This window comes from Lethenteron reissneri, chromosome 72 (assembly GCF_015708825.2).
Source record: "Lethenteron reissneri isolate LAM-NWPU_2019-01 chromosome 72, ASM1570882v1, whole genome shotgun sequence".
Classification (NCBI taxonomy): Eukaryota; Metazoa; Chordata; class Hyperoartia; order Petromyzontiformes; family Petromyzontidae; genus Lethenteron; species Lethenteron reissneri.
Genome location: NC_083850.1, coordinates 7,574,334 through 7,592,367, shown reverse-complemented (window position 1 = coordinate 7,592,367; position 18,034 = coordinate 7,574,334). Strand labels below are relative to the sequence as shown.

The window sequence follows — 18,034 nt, the reverse complement described above, 5'->3', positions numbered from 1 at the left end:
GCGCAAAGGAATCGAAGGTTGTAGATTTATTTAGAATCGGCTTATTCCGTTTGATCGATACCACAAACGCTCAGCAGATATCGATTCTCGCCACACACATCATGGTCATTCCCCCCCCCCCCCCCCCCAAAATACAAATGTTTATTTTTTTATAATTTTTGCATGGTGTACATTTTGCAAAGTACCACATGGAAAATTTCAAGATTGTTGCATGTCGGGAAGTACGCTTAAACATTTTGAACAGACAACACATTCACAAATTTTCCTTTTATATATAGAAGACTAGCTTGACTACCCGGCTTCGCCCGGGACTTGGATTCACCACGCCCGGCCGCCTTTGTCTCCCCAGTGGCGATGTTCACACACCACATCAGTTACTCGTTTGAGGCTGAGTCGACCTAGGGCAGGGGTCGGCAACCAAAATAACAAGAAGAGCCATTTCTTTCCAATTCGGTACAAAATTCAGTATTTCAAGAGCCGCAATGCATCTGAGTACATACAGGCTGCTCTTTACAGGCTGCTTCTTGACGATGAGTACATACTGTACATATCGTCAAGAAGCAGCCTGTAAAGAGCCGCATGCGGCTCCGGAGCCGTAGGTTGCCGACCCCTGACCTAGGGGAAGCCCAGGACCAGTAAAATAATCGTTGTGGCCGTGAGCGGGAATCAAACTCGGGTCGCCGGGTTCGGAGCGCAGCACGCTCACCACACATCATCTCTAAAACACAGAAGTGAGATGGCTTTCTAAAGGTAGATCACTGGCCAGAGTTTTTGAGTTGCGAGAGCCACTCCAGAGATATCTTTAAGGAAAACAGTCACCACTGGCAGCACATTTCAGTGACACAGAATGGGTCGCAAAACTTTCTCACTTGTGTGACATATTCAGCCTGCTCAACGTACTCAATCTGTCATTTCAGGGGAGATCGACAACTCGGTCCAATTCGGCAGATAAAGTGGCTGTATTCAAAGCCAAACTGGAATTATGAGGGCGACGAGTGAACATTGGAACTTTTGACACGTTTCAAACACTAGCAGAGATTTTGAAAGAGACTGAGCCAGGGCCTTTCTCCCAGCTGGTGCATTAAAACCTATCTCAGCTTTTAAAAGAGTTTGAGCATTATTTCCCAACCACAAAAGACCCCCGAACTGGGAAGGAATGGACCCGCGACCCATTTGTGATTAAGCCAGGTGAATCGACTTTGTCTGTGCTAGAAGAGGATCAACTGCTTGAGATCGCAAATGAAGGTGGCCTTAAAAGTATGTTTGAGACAACTTCAAATCTCGATACGTTCTGGATTAAAGTCAAGGCGGAATATCCTGAGATTGCGACAAAAGCACAGAAAAGCCTGCTTCCATTTCCAACGTCCTATCTTTGTGAAGCAGGGATTTCTGCAGTGACAGCAACCAAAACTAGAATATGGTAGCAGACTGGACATAGGCAACACACTTCGGGTGTCACGGTCTCCCATCCCCCCCAGATGGGACCATCTCGTTACAGGAAAACGGGCTCAGGGCTCCCACTAGGCCTCGGCAAGGTAAGGTAAATTACCTTTTTTACCAGGTAAAAAGGTAAAGGTTTCGACATGCCAAGGGGTAAGGTAAAGGTAGGTTAAAGGTAGCTCAGAAGAATTACCCGGTAGGGTAAAGGTAGCGCGAATAATTACCCGGTAACTACAGTACCTTGTTTACCGCTAAAAGCTCCGTGGCACAGTCCGTGGCCTCTATTTTAATTTGCGATAATTGATGTCGGACCAGATGGGGACGGTCCGCGTTCTTGAGGTAGAGGTACTAGAGGATGAGGTCGAGGATAACAGCAATGGCATTTTTGGGATTGCTGCGAACAGTAATCGAAAAAGGCAGCGGCATGCGCTCCCGTGGGAGCACACGCAAGTGGTTTTCCACCCACACGAACGCGTCGGGGTGGAAAGCCCACCTCAAGAAGCACAACGTGCTCGACCCAGGCAGCGAGGTCGGGACGTCGGCTGCCTGAAGGTTCCGTATAACTGGGCCGGATCGGCGCAGGATCTTATTGCCTGTCGTTCGTCCGAGGACGATGGCAATGACGAACTTGATCAGGTTGTTGATGAGATCGCCATCGACTAAGACGACTGGGACGAGGAGGATATGGAGGACGTTGTCGTCGACAGCCTCAACGCCCGATTCGAGAGTATTCTATATGAACAAAGCGCTCTACCTAGCATTTATCGTTATACACCTTTGTCATGTGTTGTACCCCAGTAATTTCCCTGTAATCGGGTAATTTGTATGGGATGAGGGTAAAAGGTAGGGTAAAGGTAGGGTCGTTTCTTTTTACCTTTTACCTTACCTGCTAAAGGGTAAAAGGTAGGGGAGAGCGATTGTATTGTGGTAAGGTAAAAGGTAAGGTAAAGGTAGTCTTTTTTTTTTACCGTTTAACTTTTACCTTACCTTGCCGAGGCCTAGCTCCCATTGATTCTGCATTATGGCGAGTTGTATCATTCTTTCATATTACAATGTAATAATATAAATAAAGTGCACAATAAATATAATGCGCTTGAATCATCATGAAACCATCCCCCCCCCCCCCCGCTGGTCCGTGAAAAAAATGTCTTCCAACTAATCGTGATAATACAAAGATTCTCGCTGTAACTTTTATTGATTATGTTTTAGTGTAATTCTATCAGGTCTCAGAATTCAGATCTCGCCGAAGGATACAGTTCTTATAATTAAGTTCATTATGCATGAACTTAGGAAGGTAACAGAGCAATCGGTTAATTTCTCAGAGTAACGCGAGCATATACGGCAATAGGAAAAAGTCCGTAAAAGTAAATGTGACGATATTCATACGAACAGCAATAAAAAAACATGTCCCGAATGCAAAAGTAGACCTCAATTAATTAATTGGTAGATTATGTAATTAACTAAATGTCTAGGAACAATGGTGTGCGACAGTGTGCCTGCTTCAGCAAATGCTTATCAATTGGCTAAGGCGTCAATAAATTCGCGGGCAAGATTCTGTCATCAAAAGAAAGATTTCAACACAATAGTCTCCCTGTGAGTGTGTGGATTCGTAACGTAGGTTTCTAAACGTTAAGTTTCGTCAATGAATTCATCGGTACAGTTAAAATTAACAAAAAGAACGACTAAAATACTTCTCAACGACCGTATCCATGTGACTCAATGGGCAGCAATGTTCTTCATTATCAGCTAATAGTTGACGCACTCTTATCATTCTTCTTATTATTAGTCCCGGTATGTGCGGTGTGTTTGGTGGTTTTGTCTCCTTGATCAATTCTTCGCGTCAAGCAGACGCTGGGTGATACGTGGTGAGTATGTGAGTGTGGGGGAGGGTCATACACACAGCTTCCTCGCTCTCTCTCGCTCGGCGGCAGCTGGAGCTGCTGCCCACTGCTGGATGAGGAGTCAGCACGACGCTTGCCGTCGGTGGTGCGCGATGATTCCTTCGTCAGATAGCGGCCGCAGCTCGTCTGCTGGTCGCTGTTCCTCACTCTTGTCTTGGTTCACAGCTGGTGCTGGTCAGTGGGTGTGGGTCGAACCCACGGCGCTCTCCTCTTCCTCACGGGCGGCTGGTCAGGCTCTTTCCCCTGCTGGATGAGCCGAGTCGGCACGACGCTTGTCTTTGAAGGTGGCGCTGCTGCGCTCTCTCTCCGGCTCCGTGCTCTCTGGCGATGCCTGGTTGCGCGTGCAGCTGGTTCTCTGTGATGCTGTCTTGGTCGATGCTTGGGCTTCCACCCTTTTTCCCGGTTGATTGATCGTCTTTGCTCGTCACTCTATCTCTCGGGCTGCAGCTGCTCGAGGGAGCTGGCACTCCGCATTGAATATCTTTGAGCGATACTTCTTCTGTCAGCGCCGAGCTCATACTCAGTGACCCATTGCTACTCGGCAAGCCTCTTCATCCTTGGTTGATTGCAGAGTCCCACCCCAGAGCTTGCTGCGTGCAGTAAGTCAACTCTTTGCGTTGATTTCGTAGACTCGTGGCTTCTGCTGGTGCAGCTCGTTGACGATGTGCCAGTCACGGGGGCAGGTTCCCCGGAGCCTGCCGATCGCAGCTGCTCGTGGGAGCTGGAACTCACTCTCAAAACTTGTAAATTGTATTCGCACACCTCTTGAACAACTGTGAAAGCTTAGTACAATACAACTTATCGCAATCCTTGACTATGCAAGCGACTCAAATCATCAGGATAAATGTAGAATAAAACTCTCAGCGATACTCTGTCAGTCCATGCCGAACTCAGCACCGAGCATCACTTCGCCCCTCTTCTCTGCGAGACACACCACCCATTGTTGATCACGAGGCCATGCCCCGGAGTCTACCCGTCGCAGTACTCTCTGTCGCTTGTAGTCTTCTGTAACTTGCAGTAGTCTCGATGTATGGGTCGTGTCTCTGTCTTGACGTGAATTCTCTCCCCTCGGATCACCGTGTGGTTAGTCATAGGACACAACATATGCATTGTCTTTGAAACTGATTGGTCCACACCAGAGACAGCTTTCTTTAGAGCCTAGTATCAAACGGTGTTAATCCAGAGGACGCCAAAAGGCGTGCTCTTTGAGTGTTTGTGATGAGATGATGAGTTGCTGAGGCGATTAACCAAGCACCATATAAATGTTAATATTATTATAACATAGTGAATGCTTGGGAGCTTATTGGCTCTCGCTCCTAGTTAGAGATCTACCCAACCCACAGGTCCGCAAATACTGACCGCTCTTACTCTGCAGGTTGAACCTAGGAATGGAGTGTTCAACTTCACGTTCTTTTCATTAAAGGCCTGTGACAAATGTGAATCTATTGCAGCTTCATTGTCTCAAGCTTACACATCTACAGGTTCTCCATTTGACTTTGTATTGTCTAAGAAGTCCACCCACACCTCCACTTCCACAAACTGCTGGGAGTTGCCTCGCTCTGCTTCACAATCAGAATTCTCCTCCTGCTTCACGTTGCCTCCATTGATGTGAAGGTCCAGTTTTGGAGTTGAATGTTCATCTTCACATTTTACCTTCACTTCTTCGCTCTTCACTGTCACTTCTTCGCTGGTCACTGTCGCCTCTTCAAATTTCACCTTGATACATTTCATAGTGTCCAAGCTGGAATTTACTTCTGGTTCTTTTTTCAGGAGGGATGGGTTCATTGCAGCACTTTGACTTTCACAAGTCGATTTCAGACTACACTCCTTGGGGTTCTTCTGATGCCTGTGTGTTCTCTGGTGTCTATGAAGCTGTGGTGACTGTTCAAACGCCTTCCCGCACAGAGTGCACTTGAAGGGTTTCTCTTCTGTGTGTGTTCTCTGGTGTATTTTAAGATAATATGAACTTGAAAATGCCTTCCCACACACAGTGCACTTGAACTCGTTCTCTCCTGTGTGTGTTCTCTGGTGTATTTTAAGATAATATGAACTTGAAAATGCCTTCCCACACACACTGCACTTAAAGGGTTTCTCTCCTGTGTGCGTTCTCTGGTGCTTTTTAAGATTTGATGACTGTGAAAATGCCATCTCACACACAGTGCACTTGAAGGGTTTATCTCCTGTGTGTATTCTCTGGTGGATTTTAAGACTAGATGACTGTAAAAATGCCATCTCACACACACTGCACTTGAAGGCTTTATCTCCTGTGTGCATTCTCTGGTGTATTTTAAGATAAGATGAACTTGAAAATGCCTTCCCACACACAGTGCACTTACAGGGTTTCTCTCCTGTGTGTGTGCTCTGGTGCGTTTTAAGATTGGATGACTGTGAAAATGCCATCTTACACACAGTGCACTTGAAGGGTTTATCTCCTGTGTGTATTCTCTGGTGGATTTTAAGACTAGATGACTGTAAAAATGCCATCTCACACACACTGCACTTGAAGGCTTTCTCTCCTGTGTGTGTTCTCTGGTGTTTTTTAAGAGCAGATGAATCTGAAAATGCCTTCCCACAGACACTACACCTGAAAGCTTTCTCTTCTGTGTGTGTTCTCTGGTGTATTTTAAGATAAAATGAACTTGAAAATGCCTTCCCACATACAGTGCACCTCAAGGGTTTCTCTCCTGTGTGTGTTCTCTGGTGTTTTTTAAGATAAAATGAACTTGAAAATGCCTTCCCACACACAGTGCACCTCAAGGGTTTCTCTCCTGTGTGTGTCCTCTGGTGGATTTTAAGATTAGATGACTGTGAAAATGCCATCTCACACACACTGCACTTGAAGGGTTTATCTCCTGTGTGTGTTCTCTGGTGTATTTTAAGATAAGACGAACTTGAAAATGCCTTCCCACACACACTGCACTTAAAGGGTTTCTTTCCTGTGTGCGTTCTCTGGTGTCTATGAAGCTGTGTTGAACGTGCAAACGCCTTCAAGCACATAGTGCACTTGAAGGGTTTTTCTCCTGTGTGCGTTCTCTGGTGCTTTGTAAGATTTGATGAATGTGAAAATGCCATCTCACACACACTGCACTTGAAGGGGTTCTCTCCTGTGTGAGTTCTCTGGTGGATTTTAAGATTAGATGACCGTGAAAATGCCATCTCACACACACTGCACTTGAAGGGTTTATCTCCTGTGTGTATTCGCTGGTGGATTTTAAGATTAGATGACCGTGAAAATGCCATCTCACACACACTGCACTTGAAGGCTTTATCTCCTGTGTGTGTTCTCTGGTGTATTTTAAGATAAGATGAATTTGAAAATGCCTTCCCACACACAGTGCACTTACAGGGTTTCTCTCCTGTGTGTGTTCTCTGGTGGATCTGTAAACATGATGACCATGCAAATGCCTTCTCACACACAGTGCACTTGAAGGGGTTCTCTCCTGTGTGTGTTCTCTGGTGTTTTTTAAGATTAAATGAACTTGAAAATGCCTTCACACACACAGTGCACTTGAAGGGTTTCTCTCCCGTTGGAGATCTCTGGTCCTGTGTAAAATTTCCAGTACAATCCATGCTGTTTGCATACTGGTCCCATTGTTGTCTTTGTCTACCGAGCCGCGCTGAGTGCCTTTGCTCCATCAGACCAATTCTGCAGAGGAAGCATCAGAAGAAGCATCAGCTGCAGACAGAAAAAAATGTCCACACCATCTTCATCAGTATCGAGGCACAGAGGAATGAATATATACACAGCCATACATGACTTACACGTCTATATTTATTAATTTAATCAAGATTATCCCCAATTCATCACACGGGCTGTTAAGACACACAATGAGAGGGCAAAAGGTTATAAATATACCTGTACGCCCGAGTATCTTCAAAATAAATGTTAACGCAAAACACCAAGCACACAATTTCGGCATTCTGGCTGCAAAAGTATTTATAAAAGCAAATTTCAGCTAACATAGCAAAGGCTGTTGGGAATAATATTTGTAATGCATGAATAAATGTTCAATCGCAACTTTAGAGGTGTGAAGCCAGGCTCAGATTTGCTTGAATGCTTGGATGAACAGATCGAACTTCAGCAGCATATGTGCTGTTAATTTCCTGTTTCCATTCTTCCAAAAAGTTTCAGAGGGAAACTAAAATAAGCGATTGTTTTGATTTAACCTCCATGTTCAATAGTTAATATAATTTACTGCAAATACAAACTTAACACTGTCACACACTGGCATGGTAAAAAGTAGTGGTGTGTCCAGAACCATGCCTGGCCGCCTTCATCTGCTCAGTATTGACGCTTCCTCCCTTCACCATGTAATTAATTTAAGATCAATCAACATAACAGAGGCCCACAAGCTTTCACTTATCAATCATGTTTGCTGGCAGTGATAATCAAACTAATTGTTGAGTTCATAATGCAGTGAAATAACTGCACCACATCTCCCCACAAAAATAAACTCTCTAATACACATACATTTCACATGCTTCATTAACATAGCTAAACAAAAATCCACCATTCATGACGAATTGCAAGTAACCTTATCCCAGTGCTAATGCCATGATAGGTGCAATTTAAGGCCATGTAAGTGTGGATTCCTTGACAGTAGGTAATGGGAATGATCCAGGTGTCAAGGGATGACTGACAGATGAACCAGCTGTCCTCCCCCCTGTCTTGCTGGGTTTTAGGAACCCAGCGTTCCACCTATTCATGTGGGCGTCGCACATCAGACCTCTTCATTGCTGCAGAGAAAATATCTATTAACTGCCCTGCAGCATACCTGCAGGTCAGGTAATATGGTGTTGGACCAGATGACGCCAAAAGGCGTACAACTCAAAAAAGGTGTCAGTTTTGTTGCCAGATAAAAGGGTAAAAAAACAATTATCATATTTTGCTACTGGCAAAGGAGGTTCCAATGGTGTAAATGCGTACCCCGAGCTCTCATACTCTGATGGTACATTGTCTTTGAGTTGTACGACTTTTGGCGTCATCTGGTCCAACACCATGTGAGACTAGGCTCTAAGAAAAGCTGTCTCGAGTGTGGACCAATCAATTTCAAGGACAGTGCATACATTATCAGAGTTGTGTTTTTTTTTGCATTCTGACCGCAGGTATTGTGGTCAATGCAAACATGACTCCTCGTAAAAAAAGGTGTCAGTTTTGTTGCCAGATAAAAGGGTAAAAAAACAATAATCATATTTTGCTACTGGCAAAGGTGGTTCCAATAGTGCATTGGGAGCTTCTCAAACTACATAATTATTTATTGATTTAAAGCTTTATTGACTGCAGGAATTAATACTCTTTGGGTCTTTCGGTAAAATCGCGTACATAGAAAATAATAGATCACGACGTTTCGATCGCAACACAAGCAATCGTCTTCAGGTGAGAGAAAAAGCTGCTGAGACAAGGTCTTATATAGGCCTGAGATGGGTGCATCAAGGTAGGTGGGTGGAGCTAGAGATGGTCCAACCAATTGAAATAAACACGGAGAAACCGTATAGAAAAAATATCCCAAGACAAAAAATAGTACAAATCTGTAAATAATAAAAGGGGTAAAACCTCTTCTTATATTTTGCTACTGGGAAAGGAGGTTCCCATGATGTAGCTGCTCACCCCGAGCTGTCATTGTTCTGATGGTGGCGTTGTCTTTGTGCTGTGTACGCCTTTTGGCGCTGTCCTCTGGTCTAACACCATTTGAGACGAGGCTCGAAAAAAAGCCGTCTCTGGTGTGGACCAATCAGTTTCACAGATAATGCACATACTATCACAGCATGTGTTTTGTTTGCATATTGATCGCGAGTATATTGTGGTTAATGCAGACAAGATTCCTTGCAAAAGGTTCCAGTTCGGCGTTTATTTAAAGCTTTCGTGACTGCAGGGATTCATATTCTTGGTACTTTCGGTAAAGTCATCAAGTAGAAGGGAAATAATAAAATAATAAAATATGAAATAATTAAAATTTCTCACGACGTTTCGATTGCAACACGAGCAATCATCGTCAGGTGTGAAAAACACAGCAAGAAATTTTTCAAAAATTTTCTCGCTGTTTTTCACACCTAAAGTCACGTAGAAGAAAAACAATTAAATAAAAATTCTCACGACGTTTCGACTACAACACGAGCAATCATCGTCAGCTGTGAAAAACACAGCAAGACAATTGTATTACTTTATTATTTCCCTTCTACGTGACTTTACCGAAAGAACCAAGAATATCTTAACACCTGTTTCAGTTGCCAGAAAAGGGGAAACACCTCTTCTTATATGTTGCTACTGGCAAAGGAGGTCGCATGAAGTAGTGAGCCAGATGAAGACGAATTAAACTTAAGCAGAGGATTAAAGCAAATGCAATCAGGCGAGGGCAGGAGGCAAGGCCCCGCGTGGCTAGGCTCCGCGTTGTAATGTTCCAACCTGGACATCGATTCCATACTCGCTGCTACTCAATTGATATCCCTACGAGAGAGAGACGGAGAGAGGCTCTACCTGGGCAAACAACAACAACCACCACGACAACAACAACCACGATGTTAACTTCTCACCTCGGATCTGTGAGAGCGAGCGCGGTGTAGCAGCTCGTGACGTCACGCGGCAGGAGGTGACATGACGTCACTTGCGGGGTTCAACACACAATCCCCTCCCCCAACGAGCGGCGGTGTAACTGAATAAATTATGTTAATGAGACGGGCTCATGCCCAGTGTTGAGTGGATGCTGAACCCGTCGCAATGAACTAGCGATTGCATTTATGAATTCATTATGTTAATCAACCGCCAATTGATAGCTTCAGTTTAAATCTTAATTTTAAGCTGTCGTGACTGCAGGAACTACTCTTTGGTTCTTTCGGTAAAGTCACGTATAAAGATAAAATAATAAATTAAATAAAAGCATACTACTTTTTTCATTGATTATTTTATCTTTATACGTGACTTTACCGAAGGAACCAAAGAGTCGTTTCAGTTTCATTTATTAGGTACTAGCGGGAAGCACCCGGCGTTGCCCGGGGGAAACATTTATTGAAAAACTTCTCAAAAAAAATTAAAAACATAACATATACAAATGCATTTTTGTTAATGATTATCTCATTAATAAAAATTTAAATAAAATTTAAATAAATTTAAACAAAACCAAACGAGCGGTGGAAAATAAACTTACGCTCGCGCATCAAGATTCGATTCTTTAGATCACGCAAAGGAATCGAAGGTTGTAGATTTCTTTAGAATCGGAATATTCCCGTTAAATCGATACCACAAACGCTCAGCAGATATCGATTCTCGCCACACACTTCATGGTCATCCCCCCCCCCCCCCTAAAATACAAAAGGGTATTTTTATAATTTGTGCATGGTGTACATTTTGCAAAGTACCCACATGGCAAATTTCAAGTTTGTTGCATGTCGGGAAGTACGCTAAACATTTTGAACAGACAACACATTCACAAATTTTCCTTTTATATATAGAAGACTAGCTTGACGACCCGGCTTCGCCCGGGACTTGGATTCACCACCCCCGGCCGCCTTTGTCTCCCCAGTGGCGATGTTCACACAGACCACATCAGTTACTCGTTTGAGGCTGAGTCGACCTAGGGGAAGCCCAGGACAAGTAAAAATAATCGTGGTGGCCGTGAGCGGTAATCAAACTCGGGTCGCCGGGTTCGTAGCGCAGCGCGCTCACCACATATCATCTCTAAAACACAGAAGTGAGATGGCTTTCTAAAAGTAGATCACTGGCCAGAGTTTTTGAGTTGCGAGAGCCACTCCAGAGATATATTTTAGAAAAACAGTCAACACTGGCAGCACATTTCAGTGACACCGAATGGGTCGCAAAACTTGCTCGCTTATGTGACATATTCAGCCTGCTCAACGTACTCAATCTGTCATTTCAGGGGAGATCGACAACTCGGTTCAATTCGGCAGATAAAGTGGCTGCATTCAAAGCAGAGGTCGCAACCGGGTACCCGATACCTGTACCCTTCCCGATACCCGGCTACCCGTACCCAGACGGGGACGGGTACCCGTTTGCGACCCTGGTGTGGCCGTGTACGGGTAGGCCGTGAGTCACTGGTGAGTAACTGTTTGTCACTCATTTCCCAACGTCTTGTCTCTTCTCACAATTCAAGTTCCTAGAACAGGGGTGGGCAAACTTTTTCACTCGCGGGCCACAATGGGTTCTAAAATTTGACAGAGACGCCGGGCCAGGAACAGATGGATGGAGTGTTTGTGTGAACTAATATAAATGACATGTAAAAATCATTACATGAAAGGATTTGGCCTTTAACAGGTAGCAAAGCATTTATTTTCAAGTAAATTTAACAAATTGCACGAACAATACAAAAACATGTCGTAACGTGACTGATGAAACATCATGGAAACATCTGAGGCCTGCGCCCAAACCAATGACCTCACTTTAACTTCTTTACTAGCTGTACTACCCGGCTTCGCCCGGGACTTGTATCCACCACGCCCGGCCGCCTTTGTCTCCCCAGTGGCGATGTTAATACGCCACACCAGTTACTCGTTTTGAGGCTGAGTCCCTCCCTCACCACTCTCCCTCCCTCACCACTCTCCCTCCCTCACCACTCTCCCTCCCTCACCACTCTCCCTCCCTCACCACTCTCCCTCCCTCACCACTCTCCCTCCCTCACCACTCTCCCTCCCTCAGCACTCTCCCTCCCTCAGCACTCTCCCTCCCTCACCATTCTCCCTCCCTCACCACTCTCCCTCCCTCACCACTCTCCCTCCCTCACCACTCTGTAGAGGACGTGAAACTTTGATGAATTTACCTCAGAGTCGTGTGGTGGGTGTCGAGGCCTAGCACCGTGCAGAGCCTCCGGCCTCGCCTGATTTTCCCACCCGGCTGACGCTGGGTACGGGTGCCGTTTGTTGTATGTGTTGGATTATGAAATTTTGATGAAAATAATAAAAATTAATAATTTTCCGAAAAATGCGCAAATCGCATTAATTATGATAGTGTGTGTATTAACACGCATAAATTATGATAATGCATGTAATTATATGCATAAATTATGATAATCACGGAGATAATCGTAGTAATTTATGCGGAGGCTTGCGATTATGTTAATGTGTGCAGTTATGGTAATTTGCTTAGTTTCGTTTATCCAGAGTTATCAATCAGGATAACACGATTATCATAGATTCATTTCCCGATTATCCTAGTGTGTGTTATAATAATTTAGGTCTCCATTTTCATATCTCATCGCAGGATACAGCTCTTATGAATAAGATGGTTTTGCATGGACTTGGAAAGAACACTCAATATGCTTCTGTGATAACAATTTTATTCTAACAAGCACGCGACATTCTATCATGCAGGTCAAACATGCGTCAATAATTCATGGGCAAGATTATGCAATTAACTAATATGAACGACAAAAACTTATGCAGTTGTGAAATTATGCAATTATGCAATATGAATAACGAAACTCTTATGCATTTGACTAAAATGAATGAATAAACACTTATGCATTTGTGAAATTATGCATTAACTAATATGAATAACCAAAACTCTTATGCAATTACGAGATTATGCATTTGACTAAAATGAATGAATAAACACTTATGCATTTAACGAACTGAATGACTAAAAACACTTCTATCAATTGTAACCTCTACTTTTCCTACCCGGCATCTCATTAGTTCGCCCCTGTATCGATCACAATCGGCGACTGGTCGAGTTTGAAAACAAGCATGACACACTTCATATGGCGGTAATAAAAAGCACTTATTGTATCCCAGAGGCGAAAGTATATGTCAATAGATTCATCGGCAAGTCTAAAATCCTTTTTAACGGAATGTTTGATACAATGGTGGGTGAGGGCGTGTGGGCGCGAGAGCGAATCTGGCTCTGTTTTAATTAACTCTTCGGCGAGATTCTGGGACAAAGGAAACTGGTTTGACAAGATTTTCTCTGTGTTTTCTTGAGTCTGTATGTGGGGAGCGATACGACCTCTGTTGTTTGTGCGAGCGGCAGCTGAGACTTTCTCCGCTGTGAGGTGAGCGGCGGCGCTCGTTCAGAAGACTTTGACTCTTTTTCTCCACGGCGGGATGACGAGTCGGTTTGGGTTGATGCTGGTCGATCTGGGTGTCGCTCGTTGTCGCTCGGTGTCGCACGGTGGCGCATGGTGGCGCACGTTCAGCGCAAAGTGGTGCACGGTGGCGCACGGTGGCGCAAGGTGGCGCAAGTTGGCGCTCGTTCAGCGATCTCCGCCTTTCCTGCGGGTTGTTCGCTGGTCGTCACTCTGACGAGGAGCGATGCTTCGTTCGTGGCAGGGTGGACGTTGGCGTCTTTGTTGGCTTCACTCGCAGCTCTGCGACTCAGGGTAGCGATTCTTCTCAGGTGGTGCAGACCTCGGCTTGTAGCTACGCGTCGCTACTCCGCGACCCTCGTCATTCTGAATGACAGGAGCTTCTTCGTTGGCGGCGACGAGGAGAGATGGCTGTCGCCCTGGAGAACTCTGGTGGGGCCTTAGCCCGGAGACGAGATGAGATGTAGGCCGGAGCTCGTGAAGATCTGTGGTGGAGCCGAAGATGGGCTCGTAGCCCGGATGATATGTGTGTTGGAGCCGAAGCCCGGACGATATCTGCTTTGAATGGATTTTTCTTCGGTTTATATCTGGAAATTCCACTCGGCTTCCCGAGTTGTTCAAAGGCTGTGTCATAAAACCTTCCTGTGGGCTGAACCATCTGCGTCCGTGTGTGTGTCCGTCCGTGTGTTTCGCGTGCGTGTTTGTCCGTGTTGTGGGGAGACAAAGGCGGTTGTTTCCACGGTGGGAGCACCCGGCGCATGCGCTTATTTATTCGAAGACGTGTTAATTTCCTTTGAGCCATTGCCCCCTTTATGGGTGTCATTTCCTAGCTTTGTGCCTGCGTGTGGAGATCCTCTCGGAAAGACAAAGGCGGCCGTGTTGCTCGCTTCCCATGGGTTGTTGTGTTTGGTTAATTTTGAGAGCCTTCTCCGCCCTTGATTCCTCTTCTACTTTAATTCCGTACTTATTATTTGACTTCTTGTGATTATTTAATCTGATATCCCGGCTTATCTTTGTTCAGAATATAATTATCTCTTACTCCATGGTGCCTGGTTCTGTGGTTTTTTTTAACAAAACGATGTCCTGCTGACCCCCCCCCCCCGCCTGCAATTCCCCCCCTCCCTTGTTCCTCTTGTGTGAATTTAGGGGAGTTTTTATTACCTTATTGCCCCCCCCTTTCATGTCCTCTTTCCTTTGAAATGAGGTGTGCGCGCATCTGTGGTAGTGTGGGGGCCTCTGTGGAAGTGTGGGGGCGTGTTCGTTCCCACGTGGCCGCGTCTATTAAAAAAACGATATTATCTATGTTGGCAGAATAATTCTTAAAAAAAAAATAATATTAAAAAATAAATAAAAAGGGGGTACATACACAACAGTCCGCCCGTTTGAAAATTATCAGGGGTCGATTTGGCCACTGGCGAATTTTCAAACAAAGTAATGCCCCCTTTTTATGTCATGAATCCCATCAGCCGCCCTTACTCTCGGCGGTTATTTCTTACGACGCGCGTGCACGTATTACCATCTTAACCTGGTTACATCTGAAATAAGCAAAGAAAATAAACAACACGTTAACATCGATATTGCGTTACATCGGTTCTCATACATCATTACTCCGGCGAATATTCATTTTTGTTTTTGTTAAATCCTGGTTACATTTGAATTAAGCAAAGAAAATAACAACACGTTAACATCGATATTGCGTTACATCGGTTCTCATCCCTCATAACTACGGCGAATATTCATTTTTGTTTTTGTTAAATCCTGGTTACATTTGAATTAAGCAAAGAAAATAACAACACGTTAACATCGATATTGCGTTACATCGGTTCTCATACATCATAACTCTGACGAACATTCATTTTTGTTTTGTTAAATCCTGGGAAACGCTAGGTAGCGGTTTCGAACGCATTTATGCGTTACCTTCCTCATGTTGCCTGGTTTACCACTTATCACTTTGATAATTTGATCACGGTTTTCGGGTTCGTTTTTGTAGTTTCCTCTCTCACTCTCTCGCGTCGTGGGAGTGTGTGGTGAAAAATTGTGCTGCACGTAACCAGAATTCGCGCACACGACCCACTTTGACACTTGGTTTGTGGCATTCGCTCTCTCTGCGATTACATGCACATTTGCCGAGTCAGTGTGTCGACTTAATTCTGTGCCTCGTAATGTTGCCCTCTTTGTTTTTACGAGTGTGTTAGATTCCAACACCATTCCTGATATGTCATGAACATTCGTCTCCATTTTAGCACTCCGATCCACATACATTTTGGTTTCCCTTGGATATTTTCCATTCAAAGGCTCACGCCTGCGCTCCTCAGGGCGTGTCCCTGCTGTCTGTTTTTGTACTGTCCGATCACGCTTCAATGCAACCCTGTCCTTGTATTCGATCCGCGCGTCATTTACGGGAGCACTGTCCACGTTTTTGCCCGCCCTGTATTTCCCAATGAGCTCAGGGTTTAACAAAACTTCAGCGTGCGTGGCGCGTATGGGCTGCCCGCTCTCAATCACTGTGGATGGTTCATCACGTATTTGGACCGCATTCTGTGTTATTCCTCTATTCCCTCCTGGTATAGCCGGTGGAGGAATTGGTCGGAATTGGATCGATTGTGTTTGACCTCCCATCCTGCGATTCTCCTGAATGTTCGCATCCATACCTCCGCGGTCTGTGTAACACCTTCCCGCTAGGTGGTTATCTTCCCATCTCTGTGCGTAATTTGAACCTTGCGTGTGTCGTGGGGTGGGGTGTTGATATGGTTCTGCTCTGAACCTCTCCCTCCTGCGATTCTCGTACATTTTTGGCCAAGTATTTCTCCCATTTGGGTGCCACATTTTTCCTGGATTGTTACCTCGCCATCTTTGTGGGTAATTTTGATCTTGTGTGTGTCGTGGCATGGGGTGTTGATATGGTTCTGTTCTGAACCTCTCCCTCCTGCGATTCTCCTGAATGTTCGGCTTTGTGCCGCTCTCATTCTCGTGCCAACCTCTCTCTGGGTTATTTTGCCATGTGTGCGTGCGTTTCTGCTCCGTCCTGCATGGTGGGACTGCTCGGTGATTTTTATTCCTCTCTGAGAGGCTGGGTTCCTCATCCCTCTCCCTGTGTTCTGGATCCGAATTATGATTCTTAGCTCTGTATAACCATGCCATGTACGCCTTGCTCTCTATGCGGCGTAAGGATGCGGTTTCTGGATTCAAAACCATTCTCACCCTTTCTGTAATCTCTGGGCTCAAGGATTCAAAAAACATAATTTTGAACATTTTATCTCCTTCGTGGTATTGATTCACATCGCCTGCATAATACGCTCTTTTAAATTGGACGAGGTAGTCACGTGGATCTTGGTCCATGCCCTGGGTCATCGATTTTACAGCATAAAACCCCTCAGTGAGTGTCGAATATTCTCCAAACTTCCGAATCACTGCCAGGCTCAGTTGTTTAAAATCATTTCTAACCTTGTGTGGCAGTGACTTTACCCATGGAATGGATTCTTTATGTAAGGTCCGTTTCAACAAACTCGCTTTTTCATCCCGTCTCCTCAGCCCTCTAATCATTGCCTCCTCTTCTACGGTTGCGATATGTGTGTGGATATCCATAGTCTTATTGTGGGGGTCAAAATCGGGAATTCTGACTAGAGCCTTGTCCATCAATTTAAGGGTTTTACTGGTGAATAGGTATTCCGAAAGTTGATCGCCGACAGCGTCATCATAAAACAAGTTATCATCAGGCAATCTGTCACTTTGGTCTGTGCCGTGTCGGGCGTGTTGCCATTTCCCTTCAGTTTTTGCCTCTGCCCTTAGTGGAGCATGTCCTGTCGACTTTACTTTAACATTTTTCCTCCCTCTCTCGAATTGTGAGGGTTTCCCTTTGTCAAGGATTTTTTGTTCGATATCCATAATTTTTGTGCGATCAATCCCTGGACTCTGTCCACGTACCCAAGAGTGTGATTTAATGTCACTTCCATATTTATTCTGTGGATCCACGTCTGTGAGTTTCGCTGGTGTCGCGAGCACTGATTTCTCTCCCGTTTCCTTTCCAAATTTTCCTTCATTCCACAATCCCTGTCTGTATGCCTGTGTGAGAAGGAATGAGTCCTGTCCTGCCTTCTCTGCAGTTTTTGCATCGTGTTCGCCTTCGTTACATTTTATCCAGTCAATTAGCTTCCCCCGAGGTGTGTTCGTGTTATCGATACAGCTCCCTTCCCATATGTCTCTCTGACTGTACTGCTTTGTAACAGATTGGTCGGTACGTTTAAATACGAGCTCCCCGTATCCCGTAACCCATTCAAAAATTATTCTTAATCCTAGCATCTTAGGTATGGCGGAAGTTACTTTGACATTTCTTTTCAGAGTGCATATAAAACAATTATCTCACAGAGTGTAGTCAATTCGACTCGAGCTATCTTTTATTTCCAGATTCAAAGTGCGTACCTCTAACACCATTTATCAGAGGATGCAATTGGTTTGATACGATATTATCTTAATTCCACTGTCTCTGTTTTAACCTGCTATTCTGGGTTTTAACCTTAGAGGGCGTTTTTTAGTTTTCCGCCCGTTCACAATTACCATGCAATGTTCGATCCTGATATTCTGGTTAACACGAAGTGATTCATTCCATCATCCATGCAAAACACTGTCTGCGAGAGATCCCGGACGAGCCCCCATTATGTTGTA

At 44.8% G+C, this 18,034-nt stretch overlaps 1 protein-coding gene across 1 annotated transcript in view; it reads right to left on the bottom strand.

The window, feature by feature from the left end:
• Positions 1-132: 132 nt before the first annotated feature.
• LOC133361384 (zinc finger protein OZF-like) overlaps positions 133-18,034 on the bottom strand; it is a 32,586-nt gene continuing 14,684 nt past the window's right edge. Inside the window, exon 3 of the mRNA XM_061580316.1 lies at positions 133-6,662. Coding sequence (XP_061436300.1) covers positions 4,809-6,662 — 1,854 coding nt within the window. The 3' untranslated portion in view covers positions 133-4,808. The remainder of the gene's footprint in view (positions 6,663-18,034) is intronic.